Source organism: Microcebus murinus, chromosome 2 (genome assembly GCF_040939455.1).
Source record: "Microcebus murinus isolate Inina chromosome 2, M.murinus_Inina_mat1.0, whole genome shotgun sequence".
NCBI lineage: Eukaryota > Metazoa > Chordata > Mammalia > Primates > Cheirogaleidae > Microcebus > Microcebus murinus.
Genome location: NC_134105.1, coordinates 45,271,859 through 45,289,914, shown reverse-complemented (window position 1 = coordinate 45,289,914; position 18,056 = coordinate 45,271,859). Strand labels below are relative to the sequence as shown.

General features: G+C 35.1%; 1 protein-coding gene across 4 annotated transcripts in view; it reads left to right on the top strand.

Moving 5' to 3' along the window:
• The window catches only part of MYSM1 (Myb like, SWIRM and MPN domains 1), a 41,258-nt gene extending 24,410 nt beyond the window's left edge, over positions 1 to 16,848 (top strand). The window contains exons 12-20 of one of the 4 annotated variants that reach the window (XM_020289089.2): positions 1,785 to 1,873; positions 3,511 to 3,565; positions 3,908 to 3,958; positions 4,644 to 4,718; positions 5,341 to 5,529; positions 6,219 to 6,351; positions 10,345 to 10,450; positions 10,621 to 10,675; positions 11,680 to 16,848. In XM_020289089.2, the coding sequence (XP_020144678.2) occupies positions 1,785 to 1,873; positions 3,511 to 3,565; positions 3,908 to 3,958; positions 4,644 to 4,718; positions 5,341 to 5,529; positions 6,219 to 6,351; positions 10,345 to 10,450; positions 10,621 to 10,675; positions 11,680 to 11,838 (912 nt within the window). In that variant the 3' untranslated portion in view covers positions 11,839 to 16,848. Of the gene's footprint in view, positions 1 to 1,784; positions 1,874 to 3,510; positions 3,566 to 3,907; positions 3,959 to 4,643; positions 4,719 to 5,340; positions 5,530 to 6,218; positions 6,352 to 10,344; positions 10,451 to 10,617; positions 10,676 to 11,679 lie in introns of those variants that run through there. The other 3 variants (XM_012785127.3, XR_002224527.2, XR_002224528.2) reach the window with 3 other exon arrangements.
• The last annotated feature ends 1,208 nt before the right edge of the window (positions 16,849 to 18,056 follow it).

Genomic DNA, 18,056 nt, shown 5'->3' with positions numbered 1-18,056 from the left:
GGTGCCAAGAAATTGGTATATTCAATTCATTTCATTAAACATTTATTGAATGATGTTCTGATATACAAATTAAAATATTGTTCTAAGCACTGGACATAAATTGAATTACAAACATTGAAATGTTATTTCTACTATTAAAAACTATGGTCCTAAGAGGAAACATAGACAGTGAATGTGTTTATGTACGTGTATATATACACACACATGCACATATGTGTTCTAAATATATAAATTTGTTTGTAAACAAGTTGTACTAGAATGGAAGAATGGGAATGTGTACATTTGGGCTTTGTTATCTTGAGCAATTACTTAGCCTCACTGAATTTCATATTTTTTAATTTATGAAATGTGGGTAATAATACCTGCCTTAAAGGATTATTGTAAGAAGTAAATGAGATAAAGTATATAAAGGTCCTAAGTACTCAATAAGCCTTGCATGCTCAATAAATGATAGTTGTTGATCTTTCATCCTTCCCATATCCTACCCCCAACCCCTTAAGCACTATTATAAGGATAGTAATTATTAATAGTAATTCATGGTTCCTTCCCATAAAGGACTTAAATTTCTAGTAGGAAAAACAAAACCTATGGTAAGTTCCATAAGGTTAGTTACAGGAATGAATAAGGTTCTCCCAAGGGGTTTGATCAGGGACGGTTTCACAGAACATGTGATGGTTGTATTTTTTGTGTTTTTTTGTGTGTGTGGTTTTGTCTTTTGTTTTTTTGTTTTTTTGGTTTTTTTTGAGGCAAAGCCCTGCACCTTGGCTAGAGTGCAGTGGCATCACTGTAGCTTACTGCAACCTCAAACTCCTGGGCTCAAGCGATCCTCCTCCCTCAGCCTTCTGAGTAGCTGGGACTATAGGCTTGCACCTTTATGCCTGGCTAATTTTTTCTATTTTTAGTAGAGACAGGGTCTCGCTCTTGCTCAGGCTGATCTTGAACTGAGGTGAAGTGATCCTCCCACCTCGGCCTCCCAAAGTGCTGAGACTACAGGCATGAGCCACCTTGCCTGGCCTAGAAGATGTGATGTTTGATCTGAAGGATCAGTAGAAGAATCTCGAAAAGTAGATGAAAGCATTCCAGGCTGAGGAAGTGGCATAAGCAAAGGTGCAAACATGGGAAAATGCCAGATATATTCTGAAAGAGGTGCATAGTTCATTTGGGCTAGAGTGTAGGGTTGTTAATAGAAAGGGAATGAATAGAGATTTACTTTGTTTTATGAACACTTATAAGGGCTTACTATGTGTTAGACACTATTGTCAGTATTTTGTAAACACTAACCCATTTAATCTTCACAATAACAACATGACATTGTTATTACTATTTTTGTTATTATTTTTAAAGATGAGGCAACTGAAACATGAAAGCTTTAGAACTTGCCTAAGGTCACCCAGCTAGTAAATAGCAAAACTAGGCATTCCATCTCCAGAATCTGTATTCTTAGTCATTACTTTGCATTGCCTCTCAGTTGTAAAAGAAAACTCAACACAGTAGACTTTGGTGAGTAGCAATGGGAAATAAGAGAAAAGACTGGTGATTCTGAGATTTTCAAGTCTGGGTGACTAGTACCATTGACTGAAATGGGCAAGTCTACCTTTTGAAACAATTTTAAACAAATATTTAGCATTTCTATTAGCAAAAAGAAAACACGTCTGTATAATTTAGTCTGTCTTGTTTTCGCTTGCCCCTAAATTTATTTTTAAAGAACTATTTTTATTAATATTTTTTATTAATTCTGCCTCAGTAGTTGATAGACTCTTTGATCAATTGGTGTTTTGTTTTAGCATCTCTCTGCTGAGGAGTTGGCAAAAAGAAGAGAAGAGGAAAAATGCAGACCTGTTAAATCTTTAAAAGTCCCAAGACCAACAAAAAGGTGTAGTGTTCTGTTATATAAGTATGATTTTTTTTCAACTTATCACATGGTTAGAAAGTGTATGGAAAAAATACTCAATAGCTATGTTATAATATTCATATTAAGTTAAAAAATACTACTAAATTTTTTGAAATTTTTTATTTCACTGATTATCAATTTGGGAATCCTTGAATAAACGTTTTAAATTTGTTCAGATTCAGTGAACATAGGCTACAACATATTTACAACATGTTGGTCATTTGGTAGTCATTCAACTCTAGACATGGACAGGTAATCTCATGAAATAACTTGATTCTCACTTTGGGTGGTACTAATTGTTAGTAAGCCCAATATTGCCTCTTTCTCATCCTTTAATTTTCCATTCCCTGTAGCTCCTCAACAAACATTGACAACACTTCATGTTTCTTAAGTCCTCTGGGATGTTCTCCTGCTCTTTATATTCTCATTTATCTGGGTCTTTAGTTTCTTTTTATTTGTGTTGATTAAGCACTTTCTACTTTATAGGTCTTCTTTATTTAATGAATATTTTTGAATACCTACTATATTTAATATATGTCAGGCAATATTCTTGGGCACTTGGGATACAGTATTAAGCATAACAAAGTATCTGTTTTCTCGGCACTAACAGTCTCTTTGGTTGAATGGGAACTGAATTATCCTGCTCTTTTCCAGTTGTGTTAACATGAACATATTCCTATGTGTTTTTCTTTCCTGAACATAGCCGAACAAAACCTTTTTATTGTTCTTAATACATTTCTCAAGCCTTGATTCTTTACTGGTCAAAGACTTTTGAACTTTTCTCTCAGATTTTACACATACTTTTGTATCTAGCCTTGCTAGGTTCTCTCCTTTTCATCTCTTTTTACTTTTTCGTTTTAAAATAAGAGTTTATCATAGGACTTTCTAATACATTAATTTCTTCAGCAGAACTGTTTGTTGTTCATTCATTCAAAAAAATATTGAGTCCCTACTGTGTAGTGGGCACATTATTGTACTTACTTCTGTGTTTTTAAAAAACTTCCATCTTTCTTGAACTTTCTTTCAGGTCTTATGTCAGGGAATTAGTTATATCTTCATTGAACTTTTTGAAATCTGCTTTTAGTGTAAGAACAGCAGTCCCCAGTTTTTTTGGCATCAGGGACCGGTTTCATGGAAGACAATTTTTCCATGGAAGGTTGGAGGGGCAGAGGTGGAGCTCAGGCAGTGATGGGATGCAAGTGATGGGGAACATTTGATGAAACTTCACTGACTCACCTTTGCTCACCTCCTGCTGTTCAGCCTGGTTCCCAACAAGCCACAGAGTAGAACCTGGTCTGTGGGCTGGGAGTTGGGGACCTCGAGTATAGAACATACACTTGGTGGTTTATAGTGTTCTCTTTGGGTGTTAAAGGAAATTGAGACAACAGAATAACTTTGCCTCAAAGTTCCTAGTTTGTTTTGTTTTGTTTTGTAAAAACAATGCTTCATTTGAAGGGGTTGATGGTATGTCCTAAGAAATTGTCTTAGTTTAATGTTTTTCTCATTCAAACAATTTGGGTTTAGATTATTGATACATGTTTTCAAATTTGTGAATAAATAAATGTTATTTTCTTAATCTTGTTGAGATTATATTAAAAATGATTTTTTTTCTTTTTTAGCTCATTTGATCCCTTCCAGCTGATACCTTGTAATTTTTTCAGTGAAGAAAAGCAGGTATTATTTATGTATTAATGAATGACCATAAAAAGTGCCCATCCCTGTCAGACAGGAAATATTTATTTCTATATGTGCAAGATGTGTGTGTGTGTGTGTGTGTGTGTGTGTGTGTGTGTGTGTGTGTGTGTGAAAAGGTTGGACAAGGCCAGGAATATTAAGGGTCAGATGAGTGATACAGATGGAAAATGAGAGAGAATTTCTCCCTTCTGGGGTTTTGAATGGTAATTTTTCTAAAAAGTCCATTTTGCTCTGAGCCTTGATTAATGCTAAGTTTGGTGGGGTAAAGGAGAAAAGTGGACATTTCATTTGGGGAGAATAAAATCTTTATTTTTATTTCAGGAGCCATTTCAGGTGAAAGTGGCTTCAGAAGCACTTTTAATAATGGATTTGGTAAGGATAATCTATTGTGTTTACTTAGTTATTCTGATTTCTATTCTTGTGTATTTTTATTGCAGGCATAAGGCAGTATGGAAGACGTGTATTTTGGATCTTAATATATCCTCTTTTACAAGGAATCTAAAAATAAGTCTTTTCTTTTGGAGAAAAGCCAAACAATTGCATGTTTCCATATTTTAGAGAAAATAAATTAATGTGAGTTTTTGCAGACTGTTTATCAGCATTAACCTTATTTTCATTTCCTAATATCTTGTGTCTGCTGCCTTTTAGATCACCGAAACAAAGCCCAAGTCCTGTAATTAGGAGATTCCTTGTTTGCACTAAATTTCCAGTACCTCCAACAGTTTTGTGTTCCTTTGCGATGTGTTCTGTAGAGGGACTCAGTGATTTTTGCTTTATATCCTTATACCTCTCTTGAACAGGGAGAACACTTGGTGGTTTCAGTTTGTGAGTGAAAAGGTAGAGTCTGGGAGTGTAGTGTTCTGTTGAAAGCTTCTCAGCCAGCAGTGAAGATAGACCTGAAATCTTAGCATCTAGTTTTTCTCCTCTGCTACATTATTTTAGAGAAGCATAATTACCATACTTGTCAATGACTGTCCTATTATAAGTGAGTTGTATTTTGTTTTTTTATCAGGTGAGTTTGTGCATTTGGGCTAAGTGTGTCTTGTATTTCTTTTAGCATGCTCATGTTTCTATGGCAGAAGTGATTGGTCTGTTAGGAGGAAGATACTCAGAAGTTGATAAAATAGTTGAAGTAAGTTCTCTTTAAAAAAAATGTTTTTTATTTAGTCCTGCTTTCATACCAAATATCTTTATAAAATTCAGTTAGTATAATTAAAATATAGACTTTCCTTATGATATGTGTGAGAATATGCAAATGTAGCAAGTTATAAATTCCCAGAAGTGACTTAAAATTCCATTTACTGAGCACATGTTTCTTTTTACCACCAAGAGAGAACACTGCCAGCCCGTGGCTCCTCATTACCTTTACCAACAAAAAGCGACACCTCCTAAGAGGCCAGAACTATGTACTAACACTTGTAGTTGAAAGTTGGTATATATCATTCTGTTGCATTTACTGTCATAAGTAATAGGAGTCATTGAAAGAATGCCTTTGTACAGGTTATGTGAGCTGACCTGGAAAACTAACAGTTATTATGACCGTGTTTGGGTAGAAAAAGGCATGCTAAGTTCCTAGCATACAATCATACTTTTGGAGTATAAGTCATTTGCAAGTTACAGGCTGCCTACGATATAGTCAAATGGAAGTCTTGGCCTTGATAAATTTCTGTTTCTGTGTATGAAAGAATTGAAACATTAAAGTAATATAATTAACAAGATTTTAGTATAATCATATGGGAATCAATCCTCCTTAGGTCTGTGCAGCAGAACCGTGTAACAGTCTGAGTACAGGACTACAGTGCGAAATGGATCCCGTATCACAGACACAGGCCTCAGAAACCTTGGCTGTTAGAGGCTACAGTGTTATTGGATGGTATCATTCTCATCCTGCGTTTGATCCTAATCCTTCTTTACGAGATATTGATACACAAGCCAAATATCAGGTATGTTTATTCTATAAGTGATTGCACATCTGCTCCACCCCCATTGCTTTCTATTAAATAAAAAACTTTTAACATTTTTAGTATTGCATTTCTGATATTCTTTATATATGGGGTTTTGTAAGAACTTGTTTTTTTTTTTTTCCCCTGATTGCAAGAATAGTGACCTAGTTTAAGGTCATTATTAACTAACTCTATTTTCAAATACTCTCAGAGCCTTGAAAAATTGATGAGAAAGACCAGCAAAAGGACTAGGGATAATTGAAATAATCAGAAACATAATATATTTTTCATCTCTGAAAAAAACAAAGTTTTCTTTTATTCTGTAATTTTATGTTTGATACATGAATGTTTTTGCTATAGGCAGCTATTTGTACATTATTACTATATTGATAAGTAATACAGCTGTAGAATAGTAAATATGATTAGTAAATATATTCACGGCAAGTGTAGGTTTTGCAGGCCACATGATTTTTTTTTACAGGTCATAGGGTTGAGCACATTGGCCTGGAAAATTTACAGTGTGAAATGAATATAGAAGGCATTTCCTTCAGTTGTTGTTAGGATATGAAGTTTTTAATGTACCTGTTTGTTTCGCTTTTCCCCATTAGATGTCTAAAATGTTAGTATGGTAAATACTGACTTTTAAATTTATAGAGTTGAAACTAATTATACTTTTCTTGTAATTGTAGAGTTACTTCTCCAGAGGAGGTGCAAAGTTCATTGGAATGATTATTAGTCCCTATAATCGAAACAATCCCTTACCATATTCTCAGATTACCTGCCTGGTTATAAGTGAGGAAATTAGCCCAGATGGCTCCTATCGTAAGTTTTCAACAAAAATAACTTCATCCTACTTCTGCCCTCATTTCTTTGAGTTTTACAAGTCAAAGAATTTACAATATTCACAAGTTTTTAATGGAAAAGTTTATACCCTCAACTAAGGAATTTCTGTTTGGTTGTCACCTAGTGCAGCCACCCTCTTCCCTTTCATAATATCCTGCTATATTCAGGTCTCCACTGTGTTCTCATGGCCACTGGGCAAAAGAATTAAAACATGGAGAAAAGTTATGGCCAAGCAGTGTATATGCTAGGCACTACAATAAACAGAACAGTCTCTTTTCTCATGAAAATTTTTTAAAACACAGACTGGCTTTCTTTGTGATGGCATACAAATGAAAACAAAAAATGACCACCAGCTCTCCATCACTTCCCACTTTAAAATCATTATTAATTAACTCTATTTTTATATCTCTTAGTTCCCATTCTACTTCAAAAAAGAGTTTGGTTGGCATAGCCCATCATCTGACTTGGTTGCTCTGAAGTTTATATCCACTTGCGCTCCAATCATTTCTGGCTAGATAGGGTATTAGTATAGCCAGCTAGGAAAAGGAAGGGAGGTGGATAGAAAGGAAATGATTGGAGGAAACAATAAGCATCTGTAGGATATTTATTCTCTCCTCTATCCTTACTACCACTGCTCTAGTTCAGGTACTCTTCAGACACTGTCACTGCAGTTACCACATTATACTCCTGCCCATCAGATGCGTGAGCTCTTTGTGGGTAGATACTATGTTATATTTGTTTTTCTATCCTGTTTCTAGCACAAGGTCTGGTATAAAGTAGGTACTAAATGAATGTTTGTTTAATAATTAATTTTTCTTCATTATTAATGATCTCACTTGGATGCCTTCTATTTGGTAAAGACTTCCCAGTACTACCCTGATAGTATTTATTAGTTACTCAGTTCTTTGTGCATATGCAATATTGTTTTTCTTCCTTCATAGTTGCTTTTGTCTTTTAATGTAATTTGTGTACTTAGCAAGTTGTGTTAAACTGAGCACCTAAAGAGCAGGAACTATATTTTGGTCTTACTTGTCTTTGTGTTCTCAGTATCACCTTGCATCTAGGAGGTGGTTAACACTCTGTGAGTTTTTATTGAATGGATAAAATTGGCATTAGCTTTAGTCCAGAATGTACATTTTGACCATAGCATATAATATACATTATTCTTTGACATTGTATAATTTTACAGAAAGAAGAATCACAATTAACTTGTTCTTACTTGAAATCATTTCTTAATCTCACAGTCTGCTAGATTTTGGTAGTGAGCCTCTACTCTGATTCGACTTTAAGTTTAAATTCATTAGAATTATATGACATTTAAAATGTAGTTTGTGGAATTCCACTTCTGGCCAAAATGAAGTAATAAAGACCTGTCTGAAACAACCAAAATACTGGACAAAATATATAAAATCATGGTATTTAGGACACAGCATCAGGCAGCAAAGGAATGTGATTGCCAAGAGATGGGAAATGAATGAAGTGAGCCAAAATTTCCCTAGCTTACTGACTGAAGGGAGTTTCCAGGTAAGACACAAGGAGAATAAACTCACCCAAAGCTTGGCAGACTCTCTGAGGAGATGGAGGCAGCTAAATCTACAGAACAGACTCCCGGAGAACAGAAAGCTGAATAGTGGAGAGCAAACTCCAGAGATGTATAGAAGTTACCCCTCGAGTATTTAGCAAAATATATACCAGCACATGCATGTGAAGAAACTAGCCCAGGTAGGGGAAAGAACCACTTGAAAGGATTGGAGGGAACCATACACGATGCTCACACGAACTACCATTGGACAGCAGCGCAAGATGTTCTGTGTTACCGTCATTGCAGAAAACTGTGGAACAGAGCTGCCTTATAAATGACTTGTCTACTGTTAACACTGTGTATTAGATCTCAATCCTTAGTCCTTTGCTCCTTATAGAAATCCTCGGGTACAAGATTTAGGTTTATTAGAAGCCATGGTATACCTTGTACTACAGTACTTTTAATTCAGGTCTTATCTTTAAAATATGTTTTCTGTGTTTTCTGTACATGCAGGAAGTATACTTAATAATTAGTTTTCTTCTGATACTTTAGTGAATAAAAATATTTTGTATAAAAGGAAACTTTTACTGACGTTAGTGCCTTTTTTTTAACTTAGAGAAGTATTCTTAATCATACCAAAGAGAGCTGTATATGTAGTTTGTGTGTGTGTGTGTTTTTCCGTGTTTTTTCATCAGCACAGACTGGAAATGCATTATTTTCTTTGCTTTGTTTCTATTTTCAACTTTCATTAAGAGTAGAAGTCACTCAATTGGATTCAGATCCTAGCTATAACACGTTTATTGGTTATTACCTTGGGTAGGTTACTCTCTCATTCTCCTTTGCTACATCTGTAAAATGAGAAAAAATTATATTAAATACCTTGCTTACAGGGTGGGTAGTTATAAGGACTGTCAGTAATATGTGTAAAGTGTTTAGCAAATAATAGGTTTTCAACATGTAGTTATGATTATAGCTGGTATCTGTGCTTAGAAAGTAATCAAAACATGTCAAGTAAGTGAATTTTATCACCAAAAGGAGTTTGCTTAGTATATCCCTTATACTATATAATGTGTCACTCTTCGTAAGCTTTTGGAGGAGAGGGAGGAGAATTGAGAAATGAAATAAAAAATATCAGTCATCATCAGGATTGCTGTCTCTTTGCCTCCCAAACACCTGAAAATATGAAAAAAACAAAAATGCCTTTTTAGAGCTTATTGACAACAACTAACCTATGCTTTGTTTCATTGTGAGGAAATATACTATGGTTCCCCCCTTTTTTTACCTATGCCTTCTGATTTGCTGGCATTTTTTTATTGAAAAGCCTTAGTATGGCAAAAAACCAATTGTAAAAGTTAAGAGGACAGACTCTCAAACCAGACTGCCTAGGCTCAAATCCTGCCTCTACCTCTTCTCTTATGATCATGAAAAGGCTAACCTTTCTGTGACTTGGGGTCTTAATTTAAAAAAAAAAAAATTAGGACAATAATGGTAGCTACTTTGTTTATTAATAAGTGATTTTACATATGTAAAGCACCTAAAGCCTGGCACACATTATCTTATTATGATTGGCCTTTGGTAATGAATCAGTTGAGCTTTTCCTTAATACTAGAGATACATTTACCTGGAGGTCTTGAAGGATAAGTGAGAAATTTTTAAGATGGCGGATTGATTGATATTTTTTCCTTTCCAGCTATATGTATGATGCCTACTCCTTGGACTCCATTCCTCTAGAATTTAGCATGACAGCTTTGACTCAAGTGCAGTTGCCACCTCCCCTGTTAATCTTATTTCCTGTCTAGTCTTAGATTAGCCCCTCTAGGAAGGTGGAATGAGTATGAGCTCAGAAGTCAGGCAGACCTGCCAGTATTTAACATCCAAGCTCTGCCACTCTGCCAACCTGAGCACATTATTTAACCTGTCTCAGCTTCAGTTTTCTCATCTGTAAAATAGGAATCATGCTGCCTACCTTATGGGATTGTTGTAAGCTTAATAACCTGTGTTTTATTTAAAAAAGCAAAGCCCAAAATAACCTTATCACTAGGACGATGGTATTATAATATGTCTTGGTTTGCCTATTACAGTCCCAATTTAAGCCTGTGGTTCTGGCATAATTATTAATATTGCTACGTTTCTCTGAAAAAGTCTCTTGGTTTGGGTGGTAAATATGTGATCATCCTACCTCTCAGTGCCTTGCATAGAATTCTCACACAAATGGCACTTTTACTTTTCTTTATTATTATTAATAGCTTGGCATTAATACGCTTGGTAGGCCAAGTACAGTCAGGCAATAAATATTTAATGAATGCCCTCTATGTTTAAAGTGCTCTTCAGCTGGTCTGCCAAGTTGTAGTTGTAAAAACGCTGAAGGGAATTTTAAGTATAATTAAAAGGAGATTGGAGATTTAAGAAATAGTTGATGAAAATGTGCTTTTTTTTTTATGCTTTTCTAGGCTTACCTTACAAATTTGAAGTACAACAGATGTTAGAAGAACCTCAGTGGGAATTAGTGTTTGAAAAGACAAGATGGATAATAGAAAAATACAGGCTGTCCCTTAGGTATGTGCTGGGTTTGAGATGGTTGCACATCTGCAGTGTTTCTCATTAAATTATGTTTCATAGAAAACCCAAGTTAAATATAAATTGTGATGTATGGCCTCAGTGATAGTTTATTACAAAACTGATTAGTTTGTTTCATCAGTTTGCTTTCATATTTCTTCCTACAGCAGGGTCCCCATGGATAAAATCTTTCGCCGGGATTCTGACCTGACTTGTTTGCAGAAAGTAAGCTGCCTTCATTTTAATTGGATCCATTGTTCACAGATTCTAAAGCTATTCATTTTGATGTGTTTTCCCATGATGCCTAATGCTTTGTGGATAATTTTCTGTATATTTCTTTTATTGCTTTTTCCTTTCTCAAATTAATTTCTAGGAGATAATTAGTAATGTATTTTGTTGCCCAAGCTTGCACATAGAAAAAATACTATTTTCGAATAAATTTGTCAGTGTTGGCTGATAAATTTCTTAGCAGATTATTATTGTACACAATAGAGAACATTTTTCTCATTTTATTCAAAAGTACCATGTTTCCATCTCAACCTTAACAATTAATTATTTTTAAGAATGATAGTATAAATGTAACAATTAAATTTAAATGGTTTTATTTAACTTTTTAATAGGAAATAAGAGTTTTGAATTCTTTTATTTCACTTTTATTTTTGCTTCTATAATGAGTTAAGACTAGTAGACTGGCAACCTTTGTCTTTTTTTGTAGCAATTTAGGAATAGAAAGTTTAAACATATTAGATTTCTTTTTAATATTTTTTACTCCTTTCTGTTACATCCACTTTTTTGTGTGTGCTGCTAAAAAGATTATATGCACACTTCTAAGAAAAGACTCTTGGCATGCTAATTTGAAATGGTAGAGTCCTGTATTTGTATGTATGTAGATTTTTTTGTATATATAGTATTATTTTGCTCTGTAAGTGTAACTACTTTAAAAAGGCATAAAGTCACAAATTTTCCCAAAGTAGAAAGCATCATATATACAATCTCAATTTGTCTTATGTAAAATGACAAAAGAACTAAACTGTGTTCCTCAGCAGTGGTTTCCTGCATTCTAGTTGTATGATTATTGAACAAGTTAATTTTCAGCCACCTTTATGGAGAGTGTTTTTCACTTGAGCATTAGGACATGTGGGGTTTCGAAAGGGATAAAGTAATGATGGTAATGCAAACCCTATTATACTTTTTATGTACTTAAATATAAAACTTTTCTTTTCAACTAGCTTTTGGAGTGTCTGAGGAAAACTCTGAGCAAAGTGACCAATTGCTTCATTGCTGAAGAATTCTTGACTCAAATAGAAAATTTATTCCTTTCTAATTATAAAAGCAAGCAAGTGAATGGAGTACCTGAAGAAAACTATACAAAGGAATTGTTAATGTGATTATTTTAAAGTAAGACATTTTAATCTTGACATAATAGATCCTGCTTTCAAAGTTAGAACCTTGAAATTATTGTAATTTAGTTAACAGTGGCACAGCTTTGGTATTTTTTTTTCTCTAGTTCACAAAATCCAGGCTTTGCCACACGTAAATCTTGTGAAAGGGAAGACATGTGGACTTGTTTTCATATTATCAGAGTGTTCTGTGAACCAGGGTCTGCTGCAGTGTTCCAGTCCTTTATTAAGCATTGCTGTGAAACTTAGGAGGGTGGTCTGCTTTACTTTTGTATTCAGCTTGACAAGTAGAATATATCTCTAAGTCTTATTTCTTCTCTGAACTAGCCATTTCTTATGTTCCACTTTGATATTCATATCTCATTTAAAAGCACTTCTGGCCAGGTGCAGTGGCTCATGCCTGTAATCCCCAAGACTTTGGGAGGTTGAGGCAGGAGGATTGCTTGAGGCCAGGAGTTAGAGACCAGCCTACGCAACATAGAGAGACTCCATCTCTACAAAAATTTTTTTAAAAAATTAGCCAGGCATGGTGGTACATGCCTGTAGTCCCAGCTAAGCAGGAGTCTGAGGCAGGAGAATCGCTTAAGCCCAGTAGTTCAAGGTTACAGTGAGCTATGATTATTACTGTACTCCAGCCTGGGCAACAGAACTCTGATTCTAAAAAAAAATTTTAAATAGAAATTTAATGGAAAAAAACAAGCACTTCCACTCTCTTCATATGTTCTGATGAGATTTGTTTATGGTTGCAAATGAGATATGGATGAGTGATCACTGAGATAAATCAATGTGGCTGAGAACTACTGATTAATAAATTTAATGATATGCTATAGAGGGCCAATAGGCATGGGGAGAAAATCTTAACAGAGGAGAGACCTAAAGAAGAGACTCAAATTACCAGTTTTTAGTCATAGATAACTTGTTTCCATTTTATTTTATAGCAACAGTATTACAAGATAGGCCATTTTCTCAGATATCAGAAATGTTTTTTATGGATTTCACATACATAAAATAATTAGCTTCAACTGTATGTCCATTTAGATCAGTGTGTGTGATAAAACTTCATTTAACTGGAACATAGGTAATCATAACCCTTGAACTGGATTTTTTTCCCCACTACTTACTATTAGGAGAAAGAGGCAAATTACAATAAAGCTTGAATAAATCAGAGATTTAACTTTTTTAAAGTAGTAATTCAAAGGTGTAAATTTTATGACTTAGTATTCCCTTCCAAGCTCAGGTCTGATTCTGTGAAAAGCAGTAATTCATTCCTTTGTACTCTTCTTCCTTTTGACCTGTTTCTTCATTGTGCATTGGGAAACAGATGCTAGAAAGTGGTATTTATTAGCTTTCTTGATTGACATTTCCCTATAACATGATGAAAATAATGAAATTGTTAAAAGTTCTGTTCTCAATTCTGGGTCTTTCTGCATGTCAATGGTTAACCGTATTTGCTAACCTAAGCCATACTGTGAGAAACTCAAAAATGATAATTCTCAGTTTAGGGCCTTGAGAGCACAATTTTTCAAATGTTTACTGAGTATTTTTTTCTGATTATAGAGTACATTTATCTTATAAGATATATTTAAAAACATAGAGAAGTATGAAGTACAAATATCTAAATCTTACTATCCAGAAAACTATGGTTAATATATTAGTGTAAATCCTTTCCCATTTATTTTGACAGCATCATTTTTATTTTTTTCCCCTCCTGCCCCATTCATTCTTCTTGCTTTCCTTTTCTTTTGTCATATTCTTAAAATATTTTTGCAACTGTAGTGCCCACATTCCTGGCACTGCCAACCTTAGATTACTGAGGGTGATTGGAGCCAGGTCCTTGGAGAAGCACAGATGAATTCTTGAACTGAGTGGAGGTATAATACTGGAAGTTCAGGAGGCAGAGTCTCAAAGGAAAACCTACCTGTAATAATGTTTACAGGAAATGGAGAAAGGACTTAAAAATATCCAAGTCTTTTCATCCTGATTCTGTTTGTATTTTTGCACAATGGCTATAAAATAATGAGCTTAAATTTTTTTTTTTTTCTGGCTTGTCTAGTGGGAATTGACACTAGTACTTCCATAATATCAGACTTAGCTTTCTTTAAAAATCTAATTCCAGGCCAGACGCGGTGGCTCACGCCTGTAATCCTAGAACTCTGGGAGACCGAGGTGGGCAATTGCTCGAGGTCAGGAGTTCGAAACCAGCCTGAGCAAGAGCGAGACCCCATCTCTACTATAAATAGAAAGAAATTAATTGGCCAGCTAATATATATAGAAAAAATTAGCCGGGCATGATGGTGCATGCCAATAGTCCCAGCTACTCGGGAGACTGAGGCAACAGGATTGCTTGAGCCCAGGAGTTTGAGGTTGCTGTGAGCTAGGCTGATGCCATGTCACTCACTCTAGCCTGGGCAATAAAATGAGACTCTGTCTCAAAAAAAAAAAAAAAAAAAATCTAATTACAAAGTAGCATTCAAAAACAGAAAAATCAGAGCCGGGTATGGTGGCTCACACCTGAAATCCTAGCACTCTGGAAGGTGAGAGGATGGCTTGAGGTCAGGAGTTTGAGACCAGCCTGAGCAAGAACGAGACCTTGTCTCTACTAAAAATAGAAAAATTAGCCAGGGCATCATGGTGCACACCTGTAGTTGCAGCTACTTGGGAGGCTGAGGCAGGAGAATTGTTTGAGCCCAGGAGTTTGAAGTTGCAGTGAGTTATGATGATGCCACTATACTCAACCCAGGGCAACAAAGCAAGACTCTGTCTCAAAAATAAATAAATAAAATAAACAGAAAAATCAGTGAAGCAAGATCAGACTCTCTTTCCCTCTCCATTATTTTAGCCTTGAACCATTCTTCTCTAATCCTTTTAAAATGATCCTCAGTTTCCTTTCCTATAATTGACTTGACTCTGCATTTAGAGCTGCATTAGGATTTTCATGGGCTCTCGGTACTTTTTGCCTTCTTGTACACCTAATTCTGTACAGAATTTAAAACTACATTTTACAATTGGATTTGTATAAAATCAATTTATTAATTTTTTAGATTAAAATGTTTTTGTTCAATCTAAAAGTTCACTTTCTTCTTATGAGGATAAAATAAATTAAAATATTTTTGTGGGTCTCTAAAATATACTGTGGGCCCGAGGCACTGTGCCTTGGGCCCTGCCTATATTCCAGAGGGTATCACAGGAAAAACAGCAGTCACTTCTCTTTCAGCCCCCACTGTCACAAACCCTAGGGTATCCTTTGCCATTCCATCCAAGAGTCCTGCAGTTCCCACTGTTACACATCTAAGACATGAACTTCATTCTTTCCTGACCTGACCAAAACTCAGGAGAATTGGTTGGGACCTTTCCCCCTCAAAAAAAGGTAGGAGGCAGTGGTTAATTTTCATCTTCATATAGATATTTTTGTCCTGGTCCTTTATTGATAGTTTTAAAACTTATGCCACACTTCTAAGGGGAACATCCTACTGCCTTTCTTCAAACCACTTCCTTTATCCTCAATCCCTCTAATTCTTAACCTCTCAGGATATAGGTATAGGATCATTCATCCTATCATTTATTGAAAGCTGGGTCTATGGAATAGAGATGAAGATACCCATTTATATTTCCCTGAAACTGGTAAATGCTGCTGTCAACCTCTCTCCATAACTTCTCCATCCCCAGGAGTGGGGTGAGGTGCGTGACATGCAGACTATAGGTATAGTCAGCCTTTGCAGCTCTCTGGGAAGCAGTCTCTACATGCTAGCCTGAGCAGGCCTTGTGCTCTTTTTATTTTACCTTCTTCCTATTTCACCTGCTGAGTCTGACAAGTTGAGCCAGACGACCTGGAGGAACTGATAGAGTCAGGACACCCTAGGATTGAGGCTCTGTCCTATGCCAACAGAAGAGCCGTATTACACCTGACCGTCTGAATTGAAGCCACCAACCTGCAAGTCAGCAAGAGGCACCAGTTGATAACCATAGAATTCTAAGTAGAAATTAATTTAGAGTTCTCAAATTTTATTTTTTTTTTCACCTATATTCTCCCCTACTAATAGCTAGAGACTAAATCCAGAGCCACACATCGTGGCATTTAAGAAAACTTCTTACACAAGCACAAAGAAAAGCACACGCATTTTTATAATCATCTACTTCATCAGGGTTAATAAAAAATTTAACAAATTTGATGTATATCTCTAGTTTACCAGTACTTTTAATAGTTTTCTTACAAATTAATATATTTTTCAGTATTTCCAGAAAATCACTGTGGGAGAAAAATGTAATATACTTAAGAATATTATTTCCTAACCTTTTCTTAAATGGTTTTATGTTTGCTGTTCTCACAGCCTCTGTTTTCTTTATTTTTTTTCTTTTAATTTAACCTGTAATTGTGCTTTCTGGTATATTCTGAATTTATCTTCTAAGCCACCTTAAGTCCTTCCTGGAACAAGAGAAGGAATTAATATGTTTTACCCACTAAATCAGGAGAAAATAAAAATATCCCAGAGAAGCTGTGATCATGCCAAGGGCTCTATGTTGAACTAAGTTTGAGAAGGTAAAATAAATTAATAATATAGGGATTGTTTTTTCTCCCTTTGGTATTTATGAATTTATTCATAAGAACTTTAATTTCAGGGAAAAAATGCCTGATTTGCTATCTTTGAGGTTTGTTAGTAAGGATAGTCTCTTAAGAATTAAGTCTGTTAAATATGTTTTCATAGTTTGTGTTCCTGTTTCGTGGATTACCACAAAATACTTGTTTAAACCTATGAATTATAAAATAGTATTTAGATTCTAGCATGATTTTAATAGATCAATCATATATCTTTGAATTTGTGGATTTGACATGTAAATTATGTGTTATGTGTAAGTTTACTAGACTAGTTACTAGTTACTAGTTTGCATGGTTATTGATAAACTTGCTGCGTTTTGACAAATGTTATCAGTGTTTGTGGACTTTCTTCATTAGTTTGAATTTTGGAATGTTCTGTAATAAAATATAATGATTTAAACACTTTTGTACATTTAAATATGCTATGTTGTATATAACTATATTAAAGAATATTGTAAATATCTATGTTTTTAGAATTATGAAAGATATTCCTCAAAAATGATTGAACTCTCCTCCATACTTAATTGTTACATGTTATAAAATATCTGATTTTAAGCTTTGGGATTTTTATCTTATAAAAATTAAGGTAAAACATGCTAGAGTTTCCATATAAATAAAAATTTGAAAATAAAGTGACCATTTGGATTCTTTCTAAATTGTTACTAATATACACATTGAATTGCAAAAAATAAAAGTGCCACATTAATTTAGCAAACATTTGTTGAGCATCTGTTATATTGAGCACTGTAGGGCAGTGGTCCCCAACCTTTTTGGCATGAGGGATCATTTTCGTAGAAGACAATTTTCCGCAGGGGCAGTGGCCAATTGGTTTCAGGATGGGGATGATTCAAGCACAACCTAGATCCTTCGAGTGTGCAGTTTTACCAATAGGGTTTGTGCTACTATGAGAATCTAATGCCTTGGCTAATCTGACAGGAAGCTGAGCTCAGGCAGTGATGCCAGCGATGAGGAGTGGCTATAAATACTGATGAAGCTTTGCTTTGCTGGCTCGCTCCTCCACCTGCTGTGCAGCCTGATTCATAAGAGGCCACTGACTTGTACTGGTCCGTGGCCCGGGGTTTGGGGAACACATCTGTAGGGAACAAAAAGAGTAAATCTTGGTTTCTTCCCACAAGAAACTAATTGTCAAATAAGTGAGGAAACAGATAAAACCCAACACGAATAGCTATGACACTAAGATACAGTCTGGAATTGATTATAAATGCCTAGGTAATCTTTGAGGGTAATGGATGGTTAGACAAATGAGAAAACTATCTGGAATGCAAGCATTGAGATCAATTTCTTGGAAGGGGCCACCTGGCTAGATTGGTTGAATGGCATTTGGGGAAGATGTTCCAGAGAGAAGTGACCTTAGCACTTAGTGGAGGTAAGGAATGCAAAATATTTAGAGACTGGTAGGAGTTTTGGTCAGAGGATAGAGTACATGAAGATGTTAATTTAAAAAGCAACACACATTCAGTCAACCTCTTACAGAAGGTATAAAGTGAAAAATCTCACCTTAAAATCAGTGTTATCATTAATCTTTAGCTTTCCAGTCTTTTTTTCTAGTATATACAAAATTTATAAGTAAAAAAACAACAGAATCATACTA